At 43.2% G+C, this 16280-nt stretch overlaps 2 protein-coding genes across 2 annotated transcripts; both read right to left on the bottom strand.

Annotated features, from left to right (window-relative positions):
• Window positions 1-1646: 1646 nt before the first annotated feature.
• LOC112890537 (peptidyl-prolyl cis-trans isomerase FKBP65-like) lies at window positions 1647-6739 on the bottom strand. Its single transcript, XM_025957414.1, has 9 exons — window positions 6565-6739; window positions 5999-6085; window positions 5844-5918; window positions 5673-5752; window positions 5386-5581; window positions 3106-3163; window positions 2010-2224; window positions 1832-1944; window positions 1647-1760 (listed from the first exon to the last, which is right to left on the bottom strand). The coding sequence occupies exons 1-9, from the start codon at window positions 6737-6739 to the stop codon at window positions 1647-1649; spliced, it is 1113 nt and encodes a 370-aa protein (XP_025813199.1).
• A 7511-nt stretch (window positions 6740-14250) lies between these two features.
• On the bottom strand, window positions 14251-16227 carry LOC112889329. The gene is made up of 2 exons (XM_025955901.1): window positions 16187-16227; window positions 14251-16063 (listed from the first exon to the last, which is right to left on the bottom strand). Exon 2 carries the CDS (start codon window positions 15566-15568, stop codon window positions 14507-14509), a length of 1062 nt encoding a protein of 353 aa, XP_025811686.1. The 5' UTR covers window positions 15569-16063; window positions 16187-16227; the 3' UTR covers window positions 14251-14506.
• Between the last annotated feature and the right edge of the window lie 53 nt (window positions 16228-16280).

Genomic DNA, 16280 nt, shown 5'->3' on the forward strand with positions numbered 1-16280 from the left:
AAAAGGGCGGCAAATGGATACACGAATTACCACATGTCATCTGGGGGCTCAGGACTCAGCCGTCCAAAGCCACAGGGCAGACTCCGTTCTTTTTGGTATATGGCTCCGAGGCGATTCTGCCAGCAGACATCATGTGGAAATCCCCAAGGGTTGAAATGTACAATGAAGGCGAGGCAGATGAAGCACGGCAGTTGGAGCTAGATTCTGTTGAGGAAGCTCGCTGTTTCGCTCTCGTTCAGTCAGCCAGATACTTACAGGGGGTTCGGAGATATCATGATCGCAATACCAAGGGACGGTCGTTCAATATCGGTGACTTAGTCCTTCGCCGCATTCAGGATGAGACAGGTCTCCATAAGCTTAACTCAAGATGGGAGGGACCGTTCGTTGTCAAGAAGGTTACAAGACCAGGCTCATATCGGCTGCAACACCCTAATGGTCAAGATGTTCCCAATTCATGGAACATACAACATTTGCGACGATTCTATCCTTAAGGCGACTTGTTTTTGTCTACGGTTCTTGTAGATGTTCGGATGATTTTCTCTTTTTTCTTCTGGGTCAATTTGGAGGCTTTTTGTGCCACATGACTCGAAATGTAATTCTTCACCCACGATACGGAGGCCACGGCCACGATTGTAATTTACAAATCGACTTCTTGCTACGCGCATTTATGTCGTCATGATGATAATCATGTCCTCTCCAAACTAGTTTGGCTCGACTTGATCGGGTTTTCTTTCTTACTAGTTTGGCTTGTCCCTTCATCGGGATATATCGACTACTCCTGATGTCTCTGCACTCAGGGTAGTTTCTGGCTGTTTGCTGCAGGCATTCTAGTCGTCGCGCCTTAAAATGCGCATTCCGGGCAAGACGGATTCGTTTAGGCGGATTTTGCTTAGTCTACCCGATGAGCTCGATGTAAGAGCTGTCTCGACTACTTTCTGAGTCGATGCACTCAGAAGCAGTACGCCCAAATCCAGAATGGATGGGTCTCAAATTTTTTCTCAGGACACATAAAGATAAATGTGGCCCCTTATATCACACAAAGTCTTACAGACCACGGATCTAGTTTTGAACCATGTTTTCTACAATTTTTTCGGCCAATGGCCTGTTTCCTTCTAAGTATTCGCGGAATTGTTCATCAGTACAGTCGGCAGCTACACCTCCTGCAAGCACTTCAAGCTGAGCCCTTGGCCAGAAGGACTTTACAAGGCTCAGAGCATGACCTACGTAGGTAGCAGCGGCCTTGGTGACGAAGTCCAGAATCTTTTGTGGCGCCCCACGAAGTCGATCTAGCAATGGTGGCTCGTCTTCTGAGTTATCTTCTCGGGGGTCCACCATTTCAACAAGCTCCTGGGCTGCCGCCTTCTGGCGTTGCTCCTTTTCTTCGCCTAAGGACTTGATTTGCTGGAGACAGTCGACGAACTGCTTCTCCGTGTCAGCAATCATCTTCTGCAGCCTCTCGACTTCGTCTGCGCGGCGATTGAGCATGTTCTTCAAGTCAGTAAGCAGCTCTTCTTTATAATTTACGAGTTTTTTAATTTCTGCGGCGATGACCAGATTTCAGCATACATAATCATCGCCAATGACAAGAACTTGAGCGTAAAGTCTATCATACCTTGATGAGCTTTCCGCTACTCTCTGAGTTGGCCTCAGAGCTCGGTGTTGGTGCGTTCAAGGTTGGTCCGCTCCTGTGTCAGCTCATCAATGCGCCTTGCTGATTTCTCCAGCTTGGCGGCTTGCTCTTGGGCTTTCTTGTTCGTCTCCTGCACATTTCCGATGGATCGACATAAAAAACCCAATTACACTCAGCGTCAGTGGGGCTTATGTTTGTTACCTGGGCAAACTTGTTAATGGCCTGGAGTATACTGTCGACTTCTCCTCCGAGGGCAGGCTGCGGGCTCTCCTCTTCTGTAGTCACCACCGTGTCAACGACGGATGGTTGGGTGGCTGTTACATGAAGACAAGTATTACTACACGTGAAGACTATGGCAACGGATAAAGTGATTACTTACCTGCATTGTCGGCGGGCGCGATAACAGCAACTCCGCCTTGCTCCTCGCTTCCGGCTTCGAGTTCTGCGTGCTGGGGCTCGGGTGGCGGTGAGCTGGGCAAAGTTCTGACTGTTATTTCTGCTGGCTCTGGCGCGTTGGTCGGCTCGGGCATGGGCTCGGGGGCTGGAGGAGCCAACTCGAGCTCTGGGTCGTCCAGCACCACTGCTGCTGCCGGCCTGTTCCAGACAAATCAAAGTATTGTTATGTTGGATCTAATAATTGGTTAACATCAAAGGCCAAGGTTTTACTTACACTTGGGATCGGATTATGGCTGGTTCTCTTAAGGCCAGCCTTGGCAGTTTTCTAGCCGAGGAGGTTGTGGCTAAAGGTGAGGGAGTGCTGTTCACGGGCGCCAGCAGATTGGGCGTGGCGCTCGTGGCGACGATGGCCAAAGAACTCGCCGCTTGGGCGGGGTCGCTTCAGCAGGAGGCGCATGTTGCCCCGGTATAGCGCCTGCCACGACGATTGTGACGTCGTCTGTAGGAGCTGACGACGGGCCTGCCCGGTCAATCTTTGTGGACTTGATTGCTGATGCTTCGCCTCCAGTCGAAGGCGTCTCGACTACCCTTTGTCGCTGGGGGCTGGGTGCAGATGACGAGGGACTACAAACATAGATTGGTCATCAGTGGTCAGCATATCAACTCGATAATTTTTACAGCTGAGCAGACACTCACCCGGCGGGATCCATACTGCTAGCTTTGCATTTTCGCATCTCTCGGCGTCGCCGTGGGATCAGGGGAGTGTCGTCGGATTGCTCCACGGATGATCCGGAGGAATTATCCCCTCGCGCCCTTTCCCCGGCTAGCCGATTGCTTTCTGTTGATTCGTTGCCAACGGCTTTCGCTCTTGCTGCCGACACTGCAGCGCTGGGCAACAGGTGGTATGGTCGAGGCAGCTCTGGTTGGGGCGGATAACTGCGGTACACCGCTGTTCGATCCTGAGAGGATTTTATCAATCAGTTCTAATTCACAAAATGTAAAAGAACTCGAGGAGTCGACTACTTACCGCTAGTGGTTGGTTCTGGGCTGAGAAGACTGCTGGTACGTAGGGGACAGACTCCACGTCCAGCAGAATTCGCTTGACATGAACAAGCGCTGCGTCGTCTCCAATCTCCTCTGCGCACATACGAGATGGGTCTTCATTACCCAAATATTCAAATCCTGGCGTATGGCGCTGCTGAAGGGGCTGGATACGACGCTTGAAGAATGACAGCATCACGGATGCCCCGGTAACTCCTGCTTCCTTGTGCGCAGCGATCAACTCGAGCAACTCCCGCACCTGGTCCATTTCTGCCTCAACGGGCTCTAGGGTCCACTCGGGGCGCTTAATGGGAGCTCGGCTTGAACGAGCAGGGAGTTGGGGGGCGTGGTTTGCAATGCAGAACCATTGCTGTTTCCACCCGGGGACGTTGGAGGGAAATTTGTATGATATGTATTTTTCGCTGGCGTGTTGTCTAAGCTGGATACCAGCGCCCCCTATCAAGGATGGATTTTTTGAGGTGGGCTGGGGCTTCACGCGGAAGAGGTAGCGGAAAAGTGCCCAATGGGGCTCGATTCCGAGAAAGGCTTCACAAAGATGGATGAAAATAGAAATGTGACAGATCGAATTCGGGTTGAGGTGTTGAAGCTCAATCCCGTAGTAATAGAGAAGGCCGCGGAAGAAGGAACAAGTGGGGAGGGCCAATCCCCGTTTAGAAAACGAACAAAACAAGACAATTTCGTCGACACTTTCCATGGGGAAAGGGTCGCGAAAGGGAAGACGCCAGTTAACGAGGTCCTTCTCCTGAAGCAGACCTCCTAGAACTAGATTGGTGAGACTGGTGCGAGAGCACTTACTGATTGCCCATTCGCCGGTCGCCGCCTGCGCCTCCTTCAAATCCTTCTGGTTGGATTTTTTCGGCGCCATTTTGGATCTATTGTGCCACGAGATGCTGGTGATGCGCTCGGGGGCTACAATTTTGGGTTTGGCGGTTTTCGACTTGGAAAATCGGCGGAGCGCTGGTTGATGGATGAATTCTAATTGGGGTTTTCTCCTGGCGGCGGCTTGTGGACTGAAGGCATGGTTAAACCCTAACCAATGGCGGGGTTAAATAACCGGCGGTTGGGTAGTGGTTTACTGTGTGGAAGGGGGAACGTCGCATAAATGGAATATTCGGAATGTAACGAGTTTTCAGTGGATTTTTGGGCAGTTATTTAATTAATCATTTTTTCTGGGTTAATCGTCCCGAAAAAAGCGGTTTTTTAAATTTTACAGTTCAAATTCTACTTATTTTATCCTTTTTGGTTTGAGGGAGTATTTTTCTCAGCCACGATTTTTGGGATCCTTTTTTCCAAATTTTGGAAATTTGGATTCAAGGCTCGGGGGCTGTGAGACACATGGCATCGACTACTTATTTTTTTCGAAAAGTACCCGAAGCATAAGGAAAGAAGACTCAAGAATGATCCGGCCCTTGGCCTGATATTTTGATCTAACCTAAGGTTCGGGGGCTACTCCATACGAGAGAGTGAATTCGAGGCTTGAGCACCTCGTAGCTTCGATGCAGCCATAGGAGTACTCGAAGAAAGGTTTCAAAATGGAGCTAAAGAAGAAGTCGAAGACTGTTTCAGAAGTACTCGATAAGCCTGCAGAACTCAGTTACGAAGAGCTCGGGGGCTTGTTAGACCTGGGACCACGGGGCTGTATAGGTCAAGGAGTCCTTATTGGACTAGGGGATAGGACGTGTCCTGTACCTTGCTTGAAATGGGCTCTACCCGTATGCGGGTAGGACTAGTCGATACAGAAGGAAACTACTCGAGTTATACTTGGGTACGTTTCCTAAGCTAGTATCAGGCTAGGATTCATGTAACCCTGCCCACCCGCGTATATAAGAGCGGGCAGGGACCCTCTCAAAAAAGATAACATCAAGGCAATACAAACTATCATACAGGACGTAGGGCATTACGCATATTGCGGTCTGAACCTGTCTAAATCTTATGTCGCTTTGCACTTTCGAGTTCCAGATCTCGACGCATCCCAACCCTAATTTACCACCTTGGGTATACCCCTTGGTGGGCAGCCGGATAAAACCCGACAGGCATCATTGTTTTTCTCAATGAATTAGTTCTGTACAACTCCATTTTGGTTTCAGACAAAAAGGGGGGATAAAAATATAGTAGTTAGTTGCCTTGTGGCCTGTCTCAATAATTGAATGTCTGGTCAAATGAATGGATAAGAATCCATAAGCGCTCTGATGTGTCGTCAAATTATAATCCAAGTATCCAGTGGCTAACGATTTTGTCGACGTGGACAGCTACCCTGGCGAGCTATAAGGTGTGAATTCATGTAAAGAGATGCATACCTTTAACAACAGCACCCTCATTGGGCCGCTCGTAACCTTCTCCCTCCTTAAGGACTTTCTTAAGGATTTTCTTATCATCACCTATCTCTGTGACAGTCTTCCATGAAATCAACACAAGGTCAATTAGTAGTGTTGAGTTAGGTGGCACAGCACCTTCCTCACCAGCTGCTGGTCTGCCTTTCTCACCAAAAACCATCTGTTATTGTGAAACAATAAAGATCAAATATTGTTATACTCTAGCAGAAATATATGACAATGGGTTTAATTCTCTTAAGTATAAAACCTACATTGTGGTTTGACTGTAAGGAGCACTTTTTCTTCATTTTCATGGTTTTGACAGCTCTGGCAAGTGCAGGACAGAAATACCCTGGAAAAATGCTTTATTCATCAGCAAACAATTGATATTGATCAACATTATCAGAAGGCCATGTAAAAAAAAGAACACAAGAAAGACTCACCCTCTTTGACAGTAAATTCCACTCCCTCAGATTTGGAGACAACAGTACCATCCTCAAGACGAGCCTCATATTTCACTACAGGAATGCAAAGAGTAAGCTATAGAATGAAGTGCAGAACTCAAGATTCCATTAGAATGGAAGGAAAACAAAAATACCAAGAACTTCATCAGGATCCTTTGGGTTCTCCCATTTCTCTCCCTCTTTCAGAAACAAACAGCTAGCAGTTGTGCGAGATTCTGGACCTGCAAAGCAGTCTTTGTGTGAGAACATATATAACTTAGTGTTGACTTTGTTTAGACACGCAAAAAGGAAATGGAACACATTTTTATCAGAAGTATCAACTTTGTAAACTGCAACACAATGCACCTATTTTTTTCTATCCTATAAGCATTACTGCAAACACTCTAGCAGCATCCAATATTTGTCACTCATGCTACCTGAACGATCAGTAGTACTTGGAGCAGCATACCCACAAGGTTCATTAGTTCATTGCTCTTTTAAAAATTCGCTGCAGTACAATAATTGCTGGACATGTCCGACCACCGTGGCGATACGTCAAGAAAGGGAAAGGAAGGTATACAAATATTGTTAATTTAATAGTTAATTTAATACTGTATCACATATTTTTTATATATAAAGTTCAATTTCAAACTCACAACGGTTTTTGAAACAGTTGCTACACATAATAGTCCTAGAAAGAGACGCCGTCAGAATGTCTTGCCGCATGGACCAAATGGGATATCTATTAGAGAGCCTTCAAGTGCTGTAACTGGAGATAGTTCTTCATCGTCCGACGACGACGAGCCACGCCGTATCCCGCCTTCCTTGAGTCCAACACCAATGAGCACACTCACATCCCAGGGACCATTGTTGGGCCAATCGTCAAATCCAAACATCACATGGTAACTTCACATTTGCAGTGATCAATATACTAGCCCTACTGTTTTAGTACTATGTTTGCATCTATATGACCTTTTTTGAAATATCTTGTAGGCGTCAACACAAATGTTGCTACCGATGTTGCGATCGACCGTGCAGATTGAAAACAGGAGGGCACGTGCTAGAGAAAGATATGCAAATAAACAGGACCACAGAGCAAAGAGAAGCTACGAGAGAGAGGCAAACCCAAGCTACAAGGGCAAGACGTCAGAAGGAAGCCGCTACACCGAGATGCACTCAAACAGATCATGATACCTTTTCATTCTTGCGAACATTTTGGGTTGTTTGTATTACACATGGAGGATCGTATTGTGTGTATTGTTGATCCAGTCTCTAATCCCTCAAAAGGTATAACTATAACTCGTCCTCATCTAGATAGGTTACACAGTGTTAGCATGATATTTGATCGCACCATGAGGAGAGTGAATCCACTGTGGAACGATGACATCTACAATTGGCGTACTATATATCCTAACTCGGTTCCGAAATTGGAAGAACGGTAAGACTTCTTAACCTTATTTCGATGTCATTACATATTAAATAGCATTTGATGTATTCCATACTAATATATGATGCAGAAATCTGTTGGGATACTTGATACTCAATCTGATGTTCACTTGGGATGGTCAAAAGTTTCATCCACACACTAACATGGTTAGTAGCGTATGTGCTTTAATTATTTTTGCTTGTCTAATTATTATCGTCAGCCTGTTTATTTAACTACATGAACTTTACAGGATTCTACCATTCTACGGAAGTGTTTTTTGGTTGAACTTCTAAAATACAAGTGGAACGAGTGCGCCGAAAATATTCCAACGAGTTGGAGGGAAGCATTGAAGAGAATAGGCTTTACTCCTAAAGAAAAATACCTTTGATGCTTCTATGAAGTATTCATTGAATAGGCTCTAAAGAAAAATACCTTTGTTGCTTTAAGTTTTCATGAAACAGTCATTTATAAACTATACTTTTTAAGCGTTAGATAAGCTTTGATGCTTTAAGTTTTCACGGAACAGTCATTTATAAATTAGACTTTTTAACCGTTGGATAAGCATTGATCGCTTTATCATGTTTGTCCTCATAGCAAGAACCTTTGAGAATTTTTTGCATTGGTAATATTTGTTTCTCGCAGTTGTTGATTCACCATATGCATATAGAGTGTACTTGTGAAGGGAAAGACGGCAGTTAGAGGCTTTGAACATGAGAGGATCAGAGAGGGTGGGCGAAGCTATATATATGAGAACGGTAGTAGGCTCCATGTGTTTTCACTAGGTCCAAAATACGATTTCAAAAAAAATATAATATACTTCTATGCCCATTTCTGTTGAGACCATCTGTTGCAAAATAAAAGTTTTATAATAGCAAGCAAGTTGACCTCAAACACAAAGTCCTTGTCAGTTCTGTAATCGGCAAACTTTTTTGTTCTTTTTTTATCAAGTGGTGTACGGCCGCAATTTGGCTGAATCAGAAACCAATTCAAAGGCTTTAATAGTCCAAACCTGTCTATTCCATGCATGATTAATAGGGTACAACCATATATCATTCAGGTAGAACCGTACACGTTATTGCATTACAGTCATTAATAACCTTTCAAATTGGTGCTGCAAATAATGATGACATATTTGTTGGAACATAAACTCAATTCAGCATTTTTTATGCTTACATTCACAGTACTTGAGTTCTTCTGCACCTTCTTCGCGTTCTGTAGTGCGCTCCCCCTTCTTCGACGTCAGTGAGATAAAGCAAGAAAGATGCCACCTGGATATCACATTTTACATAGTTTCCTTAGTACCATAACCAGACTGGAAGTTTAAGTAAAACTACCTGTCTACAGAAGCCAAGTAAATAGAAACAAGCAATTAAAAAGTTAGATGGCGATTTACACTACATCAACTGATCCACACCGCAAGCACGAAACCATCTTACAATAGTTAGCATCAACTGTCCACTGCCACAAGACACTGCGATGGACGTCAAATGAACTCATGGAGAAGAAGGATTGCTGTATTTGTGTACTGTCGGTAGACATTTATTTATCTCAGGTTTGCCATTTGCAAAACACCAGACTACATCACACCACGTATGCTGCAGATGGCCACAGATAATGATGCGAATAAGGTACTGATCTTACTCCAAACTTTTTTTAAAAATTAAATACATATTTATGGTGAAAATTCTTTAATTGCTACTGTTGCAGTCGAGTAGCCTTTCTTGGAGTGTTTGATACTACGGAGAAGATGCCCACATCACTATTATTATAAGTTATATGATGAAATTATTTCAATTAATTTACTAGCTTAATAATTCTATTTGACAGGTTATTTGAGAGAGACTCAGAATACATCTTATCACTTCTTTGAAAACGGACATCACTCGTTCCTCACCCATTTGGAAGGTAAAAAATATTGTTTTTTTGACATGTTCACCAATTGAATATATGTTATAATTATTGATATTAATTAAATTTGTTGTTGTTTGTAACAGATATCAGGAGAGCTATACGAGAAGATCCATTTGGCATGATCATGTCAAGGGTTGTATCACAGCTCGAAGCGACGAAAGCAAAAGGATACAAGAAGACATCGACAATGAAATATATAATCAGATATACGATATATATGATTAAAAAGATTAGGGAAAAATAATATGTATTCAAGTTATTATTAGTTACTATTTCAAGTTATTTTCTACTTTATTTCAAGTCATTACCATGTGCTTCAATAAAATTGTACTCGTCGGATACGATCAAAATATATTGATGATCTACGAAAATTATGATGATCTCAACACGTCCTATGATATGCATCCGAGATTCACACATACACGCAGCTACTATGGCTACATGTCGCCTTGCCGTGCGCACACAAGACGAATACATTCATTGACGTAATCCGGATCGAATGAATGTTGAACCCGTCGCAACGCACGGGCACTCTACTAGTTCAATTAAATATTGGAAATTGCCCTATACTTAAGTTTTTAAGCTCTATGAAGAAACACCAATATCCCTTTGTCTTTTGACCCCTAAATAACTTAAGTAAGCATAGGGCATGGAAAAAGAATTTTGAAAATATTTCCAGATTAGTGCCTCAATTAAATTTTTAAAGATCCAAAGTTAGGGAACTTTGACTGCTCATATTTTGATATGAAGATTTTGTCTGCCTTTGACCAAAACATAAAAGTTTCTCATATTAACTCCCTCTGTCAGCCTGCAAAATTTCAGAACAAACAAAAATCGAGAAGTTGGAGATTTAAATACATTAGTTTAAGATGACAAAAAACTTGGAAAATTGAAATATGTTGTGAGGGTCGTTTGTCATCGCCTTCTTGTACCTCTCTGAATGGAACATGCATCTGGAGCTCGTCTGCGGACTACCAGAGCTGCTCTCTTTGGCTTTAGCACCACCCCTGCTCACATGGCTCTCATCTTGAGCCATCTCCTTTTTCTTTGCTCCTCTTCTCTCTTTCACCGCTGCATCATCCATCATTGTTGTATGTTTCATAGCTCTACATCTTACAAAAGCAGTTGTTATCCTCCGCTTTGGAAGGAACCATACCTTCAAGAGCACAAGTTCTCTCTCAACGCACTTTGTTATTTATTCTCAGGTTGAACAAGTTTTGCAGTTGGTAGTGTTTTCTCTCAACCGGCTAGTGTCCAAGCTCCTCAACAGTTTCTTATCCTCTTTTGGTACCTTGCTGTTTCATACATCTCGCATTGTTGATGAGACTTCTCAAAGAAAGTTCCTAAGGACGTATAGATCATAGTATTGGAAATCAAAATAATACTCACATTTAGAATCAATCCTAATGTGAAGCAAAAATTCAGGGGTGAAGCAACACTTCTGGACGTATTAATTAATCAAATTTTGACTTATGTGACTATGCGAGGCATGTTAATCTACATGGGCCCATTTAATTAGTTTGACCCATCACTTCTAATGACATTATGGGTAATTATTGCTAATTTTATATTTCAACACTTCTGCTTTTTATAGTAGATATAGGTTATGTCGATTTCAGACAAACAACTAGGATATTTATTATTTTCAACAAAACATGCAAAAGTTAAAGTAAAGAAATGGCATTATACATAGCATAAATCTATAGCTATAAATATTTTGCAATGGAAGAAAGATAAGACATAAATGTTGTGAGGTGAGTCTCCTAGGTTACCCGTAATAACTAAGAAGCGATTTCTCTCCAAATGTACTATGCCATCTGAGGTAGGATTTAAGTGATTTAGAACTGGATTCACTGCACATGTTTCTGCTGCGATGGTTGCACCAACTTAGGACTTGTTTGGAGGTAAAGATTTTCAAAACTATAGCTTTCAAATATTAAAATATTTAAATATCATGATAAAATCATAGTATTTTTTACAACATCCAAAACTATAATAAGTATTCTAACACATGTCTAGAAAAAACAACTATACTATCTAGTGTAAGTATAAAAAAAAACTGGTCAAGCTATCAAAACTTTTTAGATTGGAGTAAAGTTTGAAATTCTCCAAAATTCAATAATATTAATAAAATCATTGTTTAAAACAAAGCATTCTCATTATGTAAAATCTATGATATCTCAAAAACATGGTATGGCTCAAAATCTCTATAAAAATATGTTTCTAAATACGCCCTCAATGACTAGGGCACCACCTGTTCATCCACTTCTTTTGTTATACTGGGTTCATCTTACACTGTTGTTGCATGTTGAATTTAGTGTTTGCATCACTTAAGTTTTGATCACTTGTGATTACATAGGGATAGGTACAGTGATCAACTTTTCAGAGGCATGTGATATATTTTATTTGGTGGAATCTTGATGGATGGTATGAAGCTAAAGTTTGCATCAGTAAAGTTCATCGTTGAATCTTGATCTCGTTAAAAAGACTTTTACTGCAAGCAAACTGAAGCACAAAGGTATGAAGCTAAGGAATGCAATCTGACTGAGATAGATGGTTCAATCTCTTGATTGAAAGAAATAGTCACCATAAACGAATAGAGATAAGAATAGGGGTCTTGATCTTGGCATCAAAACCATTTGAGTAGGGAACACTACAAGATTCCATAGGTGTAACATTTTTACCCGGACTGGCACCACCTTCTGCAAGTCTTTCGGTATCTTTTTTCTAGGTTTCATTGTGCTAGCAAATTGAACCAGGTACGGTATATAAGGAATGTGGGGGCGAAACCGACATACTTGCTCTAATAGGCTCACATACTTTAAGTATGTGGGTGGACCGACGGACTTATCCGACGAACTTAGTTCGACGTTCTTATTGCTGTAAGTCTGTGGGGACCGACGGACTTAAGTAAGTACGTGGGGGACATGTCAGCCTGACATACTTACTTCATTTAAGTCTGTCGGTTCGCTCCCCGACATACTTATACGGCACGTGGCCATCCCGGAAGGTTTAAGTATGTCGGTTTCTGACCCACGTACTTAACTTAGGTTTGTGGGTTAACGCACATACTTAAGCTAAGTATGTCGGGTGACCCACATACTTAATCTTTTCCAGCACCTGGCAACCTCGCATGATTTGGACACGTGGCGTTAAGGTTGACGGGCGGCCAACATACTTACTTTAAGTTTGTGGGTTCACCCACAAACTTAAGTTAGGTATGTGTGTTCACCCACATACTTAATTTTTCTTTTATCATTTATATACTACCTGTTCTGGCTCCCTCCTCGGTTGGGGAGCCTCCAGAACAGACACGAACATACAAACAGACATGAACATACAATAATGGACATCACATAAACACAATCCATAGTTTCATATCCATCCAAATGATAACACAGGTACACACAATTCATAGTTTCACATCCATCCAAAAGATAACACAGGTATCTAAAGTTCAATACATCGACATAACACACATATACTACATCACATGTACAATCTAACCACTCTCAGGTGCCACAGTGGTACCAAACAACTGCTCCATGTAACTCGCCTCCGAACTTGGATTTTCCTGTGAGCCTGAAGCCTAGAATAGACAAATTACACAATGTGTTATTCACGAAAGAGAATAAATTCACTATACTCATATGACTTATTAAATGGAGGGAGAACTTGCATTGATAGTTTATACTTACCGCTCCAGGTGATCGAGGTACATACGTCGAAAGTGGAGTGAATCCCAACGGCATTTGAGACTGCAATAATTGAGGAGGAAATCCCCACGGCATTGGCGGCATCGATGCCATGAACGGCATCGACGCCATCGGCTGCATGTGCGGCATCGACGGCATGTGCGACGTCGACGCCATGTGTAGCATCGGCGGCAGGTGCGGCGTCGCCGGCATCGACCAAAGCATTGCCTGAGAGGGAGGCGCCAAAGACGTCACTTGTCCTCCCGTTGAACCTACCTCAGGTGTCAAACCTGCATCTGGTGTTTGTTCAGTTCTTGAACCCTGCACGAAATAAGAGTATCAGTTTCATATTTATAATGAGCAAACAATGGAACTATTATCTGAATATCATAACTAGTTTACCCGTGATGCATCTAAGTGGGAAGGCGAAGTGTCGGATGGCTGGGTAGACTGCGTCGGCTGTGGAACCACAGGCGGATATGGAAATGGAGGCATGTCGAATTGGGGTCTAGCACCAGCGTATGTCTAGAAGAAAATTATATCACTCGTGAATTCAATTGATTTCAAAAGACTGTAAAGATCAAATGTAGAGTGTAGTTACTACCTGTTGGAGCGAAAACGAATTCATCATTTGTAATTGTTGCACCTGCTGCTGTATCTGCTGCATTTGTTGCTTCATTTGTCAGTTCTCCTTTACCGTCCCACTGGAATGCACTCAAGTTAGTTAACGGCGATTCTTTAGCCATATGATAACGTGTGACTTGAGCATTAATGTTATTATCCCGTGAGAAATACTTGCTCGAAAAGATTGTAATCTCTTTCGCTGCGAATGTCTCTGCAATACACCCCTCAACCCTTGCCTTGTTCCGCACTGTTGCTCGGATCTTTTTCAACTCCCTTTCTTGACTATACATCCACCTGTACTGAGCAGGTCCCGCTACCCGTGCTTCCCAAGGAAGATGCACCAGCAAGTGTTGCATACAATTAAAGAATCCAGGCGGAAACACTTTTTCCATCTTGCATACAAGGACAACAATTTCCTTCTCGAACCTCTCCATCAGTTTCTTTGAGATTTCTTTTGCGCATAGTTGCCGATAAAAGTAACTAAGTTCAGCTATTATCAACCATAGCTCGGAACTGAAACATCCACGAAACATTACCGGCATGAGTCTCTCAATCAAAATATGATAATCATGACTCTTCAACCCAACGAGCCTACCGGTGTCGAGGTTGACTGCCCGTTTTATGTTAGCTGCATAACGATCGGGGAACTTCAATTGTCTCAACCATTGAAATATCTCTTCTCGCTCTTTTGGTATCACACAATATGAAGCTCGTGGCCTTTTCATTTTTCCACTTGGATTTGGTTGGGGCTCAAGGAGCGGGCGATCACAAAGTTCAGCTAAGTCTTTTCTTGCATTCGTGTTGTCTTTGGTTTGACCCGTAAAGTCGAAGCACATGCTAATGATGCTTTCCGCGACATTACGTTCCTGATGCATCAAGTCTATATTGTGCGGTAGGAGCAATGCCTTCGTGTACGGTAGCTCCCATAGAAATGAGATGTGCGTCCAGTTGTGTTTTTAACCGTACCCTTCGAACCCACCTTTTGCGGCCGGTTTTAGGTCACGATGTTATCTCATGATATCCTCACCAGTTTGTCGCTTCGGTGGTCCATTTCTAACCCTCTTGCCTTTCCGGAATGATTGGGTATCATTTCTAAAAGGATGACGGGGTGGAAGGAGACGTCGGTGAACATCAAAAAAAGTTTCCTTCTTTCCATGCTTTAACCTATATGCCTTTGATTCACACATACATACAGGACAACGTAGCCTGCCATGGACGCACCAGCCAGAAAAAATGCCGTATGCCATCAAATCATGAATTGACCATAGATATGCTGCGCGTAGATTAAAACTACGTTTCAGATGACTATCATAAGCCTCCACCCCATGCCAAAGCAACTTCAGCTCTTCGATCAACGGTTGCATAAATACATTGATTTTCGTGACTGGATCCTTGGGACCCGGAATAATAAGGGCAAGAAATGTGACATCCTCTTTCATGCATTTGCTAGGAGGGAGATTGTAGGGCATCATGAAAACCGGCCAACATGAGTACGAAGTGGAATTATTGGTGTACGGAGTGAATCCATCTGTCGACAAACCAAGACGAGCACTCCTAGGATCTCTAGCGAATTCAGGATCAAAACGATCCAAAGCCTGCCAGGCCTCACCATCTGACAGATGCACCATGATATCCGGATCTTGGTTCTGACGATCCCCTTCCTTGTGCCACCTCATTTGCTTCGCCGTCTCTTGATTTAGAAAGAGCCGCTTCAGCCGTGGAGTAATAGGCATGTAGCGGAGTTGCTTGACTGGCACGTTTGTGGTAACCGCGTTTCCATCCTCGTCTACCACCACTGCATATCTTGACTTACTGCAGTGCATGCAATGCGTGTCATTCGCGTGCTCCTTCCAGAAAAGCATGCAATTGTCTTCGCACGCATCAATCTTTTCGTAGTTCATGCCAAGACCGGACACAATCTTTTTAGACTGATACAAGTTCACCGGCATCTTATTATTCCTCGGAGCGAAATCAATAACGAACTTCACAATTTCGTTATAGCAGTTATTCGACAAGTTATACTTTGCCTTCATCGCCATGAGACGTGTTACCGCCTGAAGTACTGTCATATCGGTGCCCTCATGCACTTTCGCATCTGAGGCTTCAAGGAGCTTATAGAAATTTTGCACTTCCTCTGGCGGTGGTCTCTAGTGCTGGATACTCATGTCTAATGTCCTCCAACATATCCTCCATTCGGTCTTCATCCTCATCCATGTCCAACACATCAGCAGGAGCATCCACCTCTCCATGCTCGCGCCACACCACATAGTCAGGCTTAAAGCCATATTTGCAGAGATGAATCGAGAGATCATCCTTTTTCAACCGGATCATGTTTCTACACCTCGTGCACGGACACTTGGCAACACGAGGCTCACCAGCAAACGCACGTAATTCATGTTTCTACACCTCGTGCACGGACACTTGGCAACACGAGGCTCACCAGCAAACGCACGTTCCACAAATTCCTCTGCAACCCTCACCCATGCATCAGGGTTTAGGGTTTAGGGTGTCACTATTGAAGCCATCGTACATAGCCCTTCTTCGATCGTCGCCCATTTTCAAAGCTAAGCAAACGACATACAAACATCATCAGGCATGATACATACTCCAGTGCAGTGTGCAGTTTAAGTAACCAGACCACAATGACCATAACAAACCATATTAGGAAGGATAAATCCTAAACCCACCTAAGAATGGCATCCGTTGTGTATTATTTGGTACTTGACTCGTGTACGCTCCCCACGTGATTTCGGCAGCATAACCCCGCTGTTCTCCGAACAC

The sequence above is a fragment of the Panicum hallii genome, chromosome 4, assembly GCF_002211085.1.
Source record: "Panicum hallii strain FIL2 chromosome 4, PHallii_v3.1, whole genome shotgun sequence".
Taxonomy (NCBI): domain Eukaryota; kingdom Viridiplantae; phylum Streptophyta; class Magnoliopsida; order Poales; family Poaceae; genus Panicum; species Panicum hallii.

Coding starts and splice junctions, on each gene's coding strand:
- LOC112890537 (XM_025957414.1), bottom strand. CDS start 6,739: ATGTTTGGATTTGACGATTGGCCCAACAATGGTCCCTGGGATGTGAGT. Junction 6,086..6,564: donor TATCCCATTTGGTCCATGCG/GCAAGACATTCT, acceptor ACTGCTTTGCAG/GTCCAGAATCTCGCACAACT. Junction 5,919..5,998: donor GGATCCTGATGAAGTTCTTG/GTATTTTTGTTT, acceptor GCATTCCTGTAG/TGAAATATGAGGCTCGTCTT.
- LOC112889329 (XM_025955901.1), bottom strand. CDS start 15,568: ATGACAGTACTTCAGGCGGTAACACGTCTCATGGCGATGAAGGCAAAG.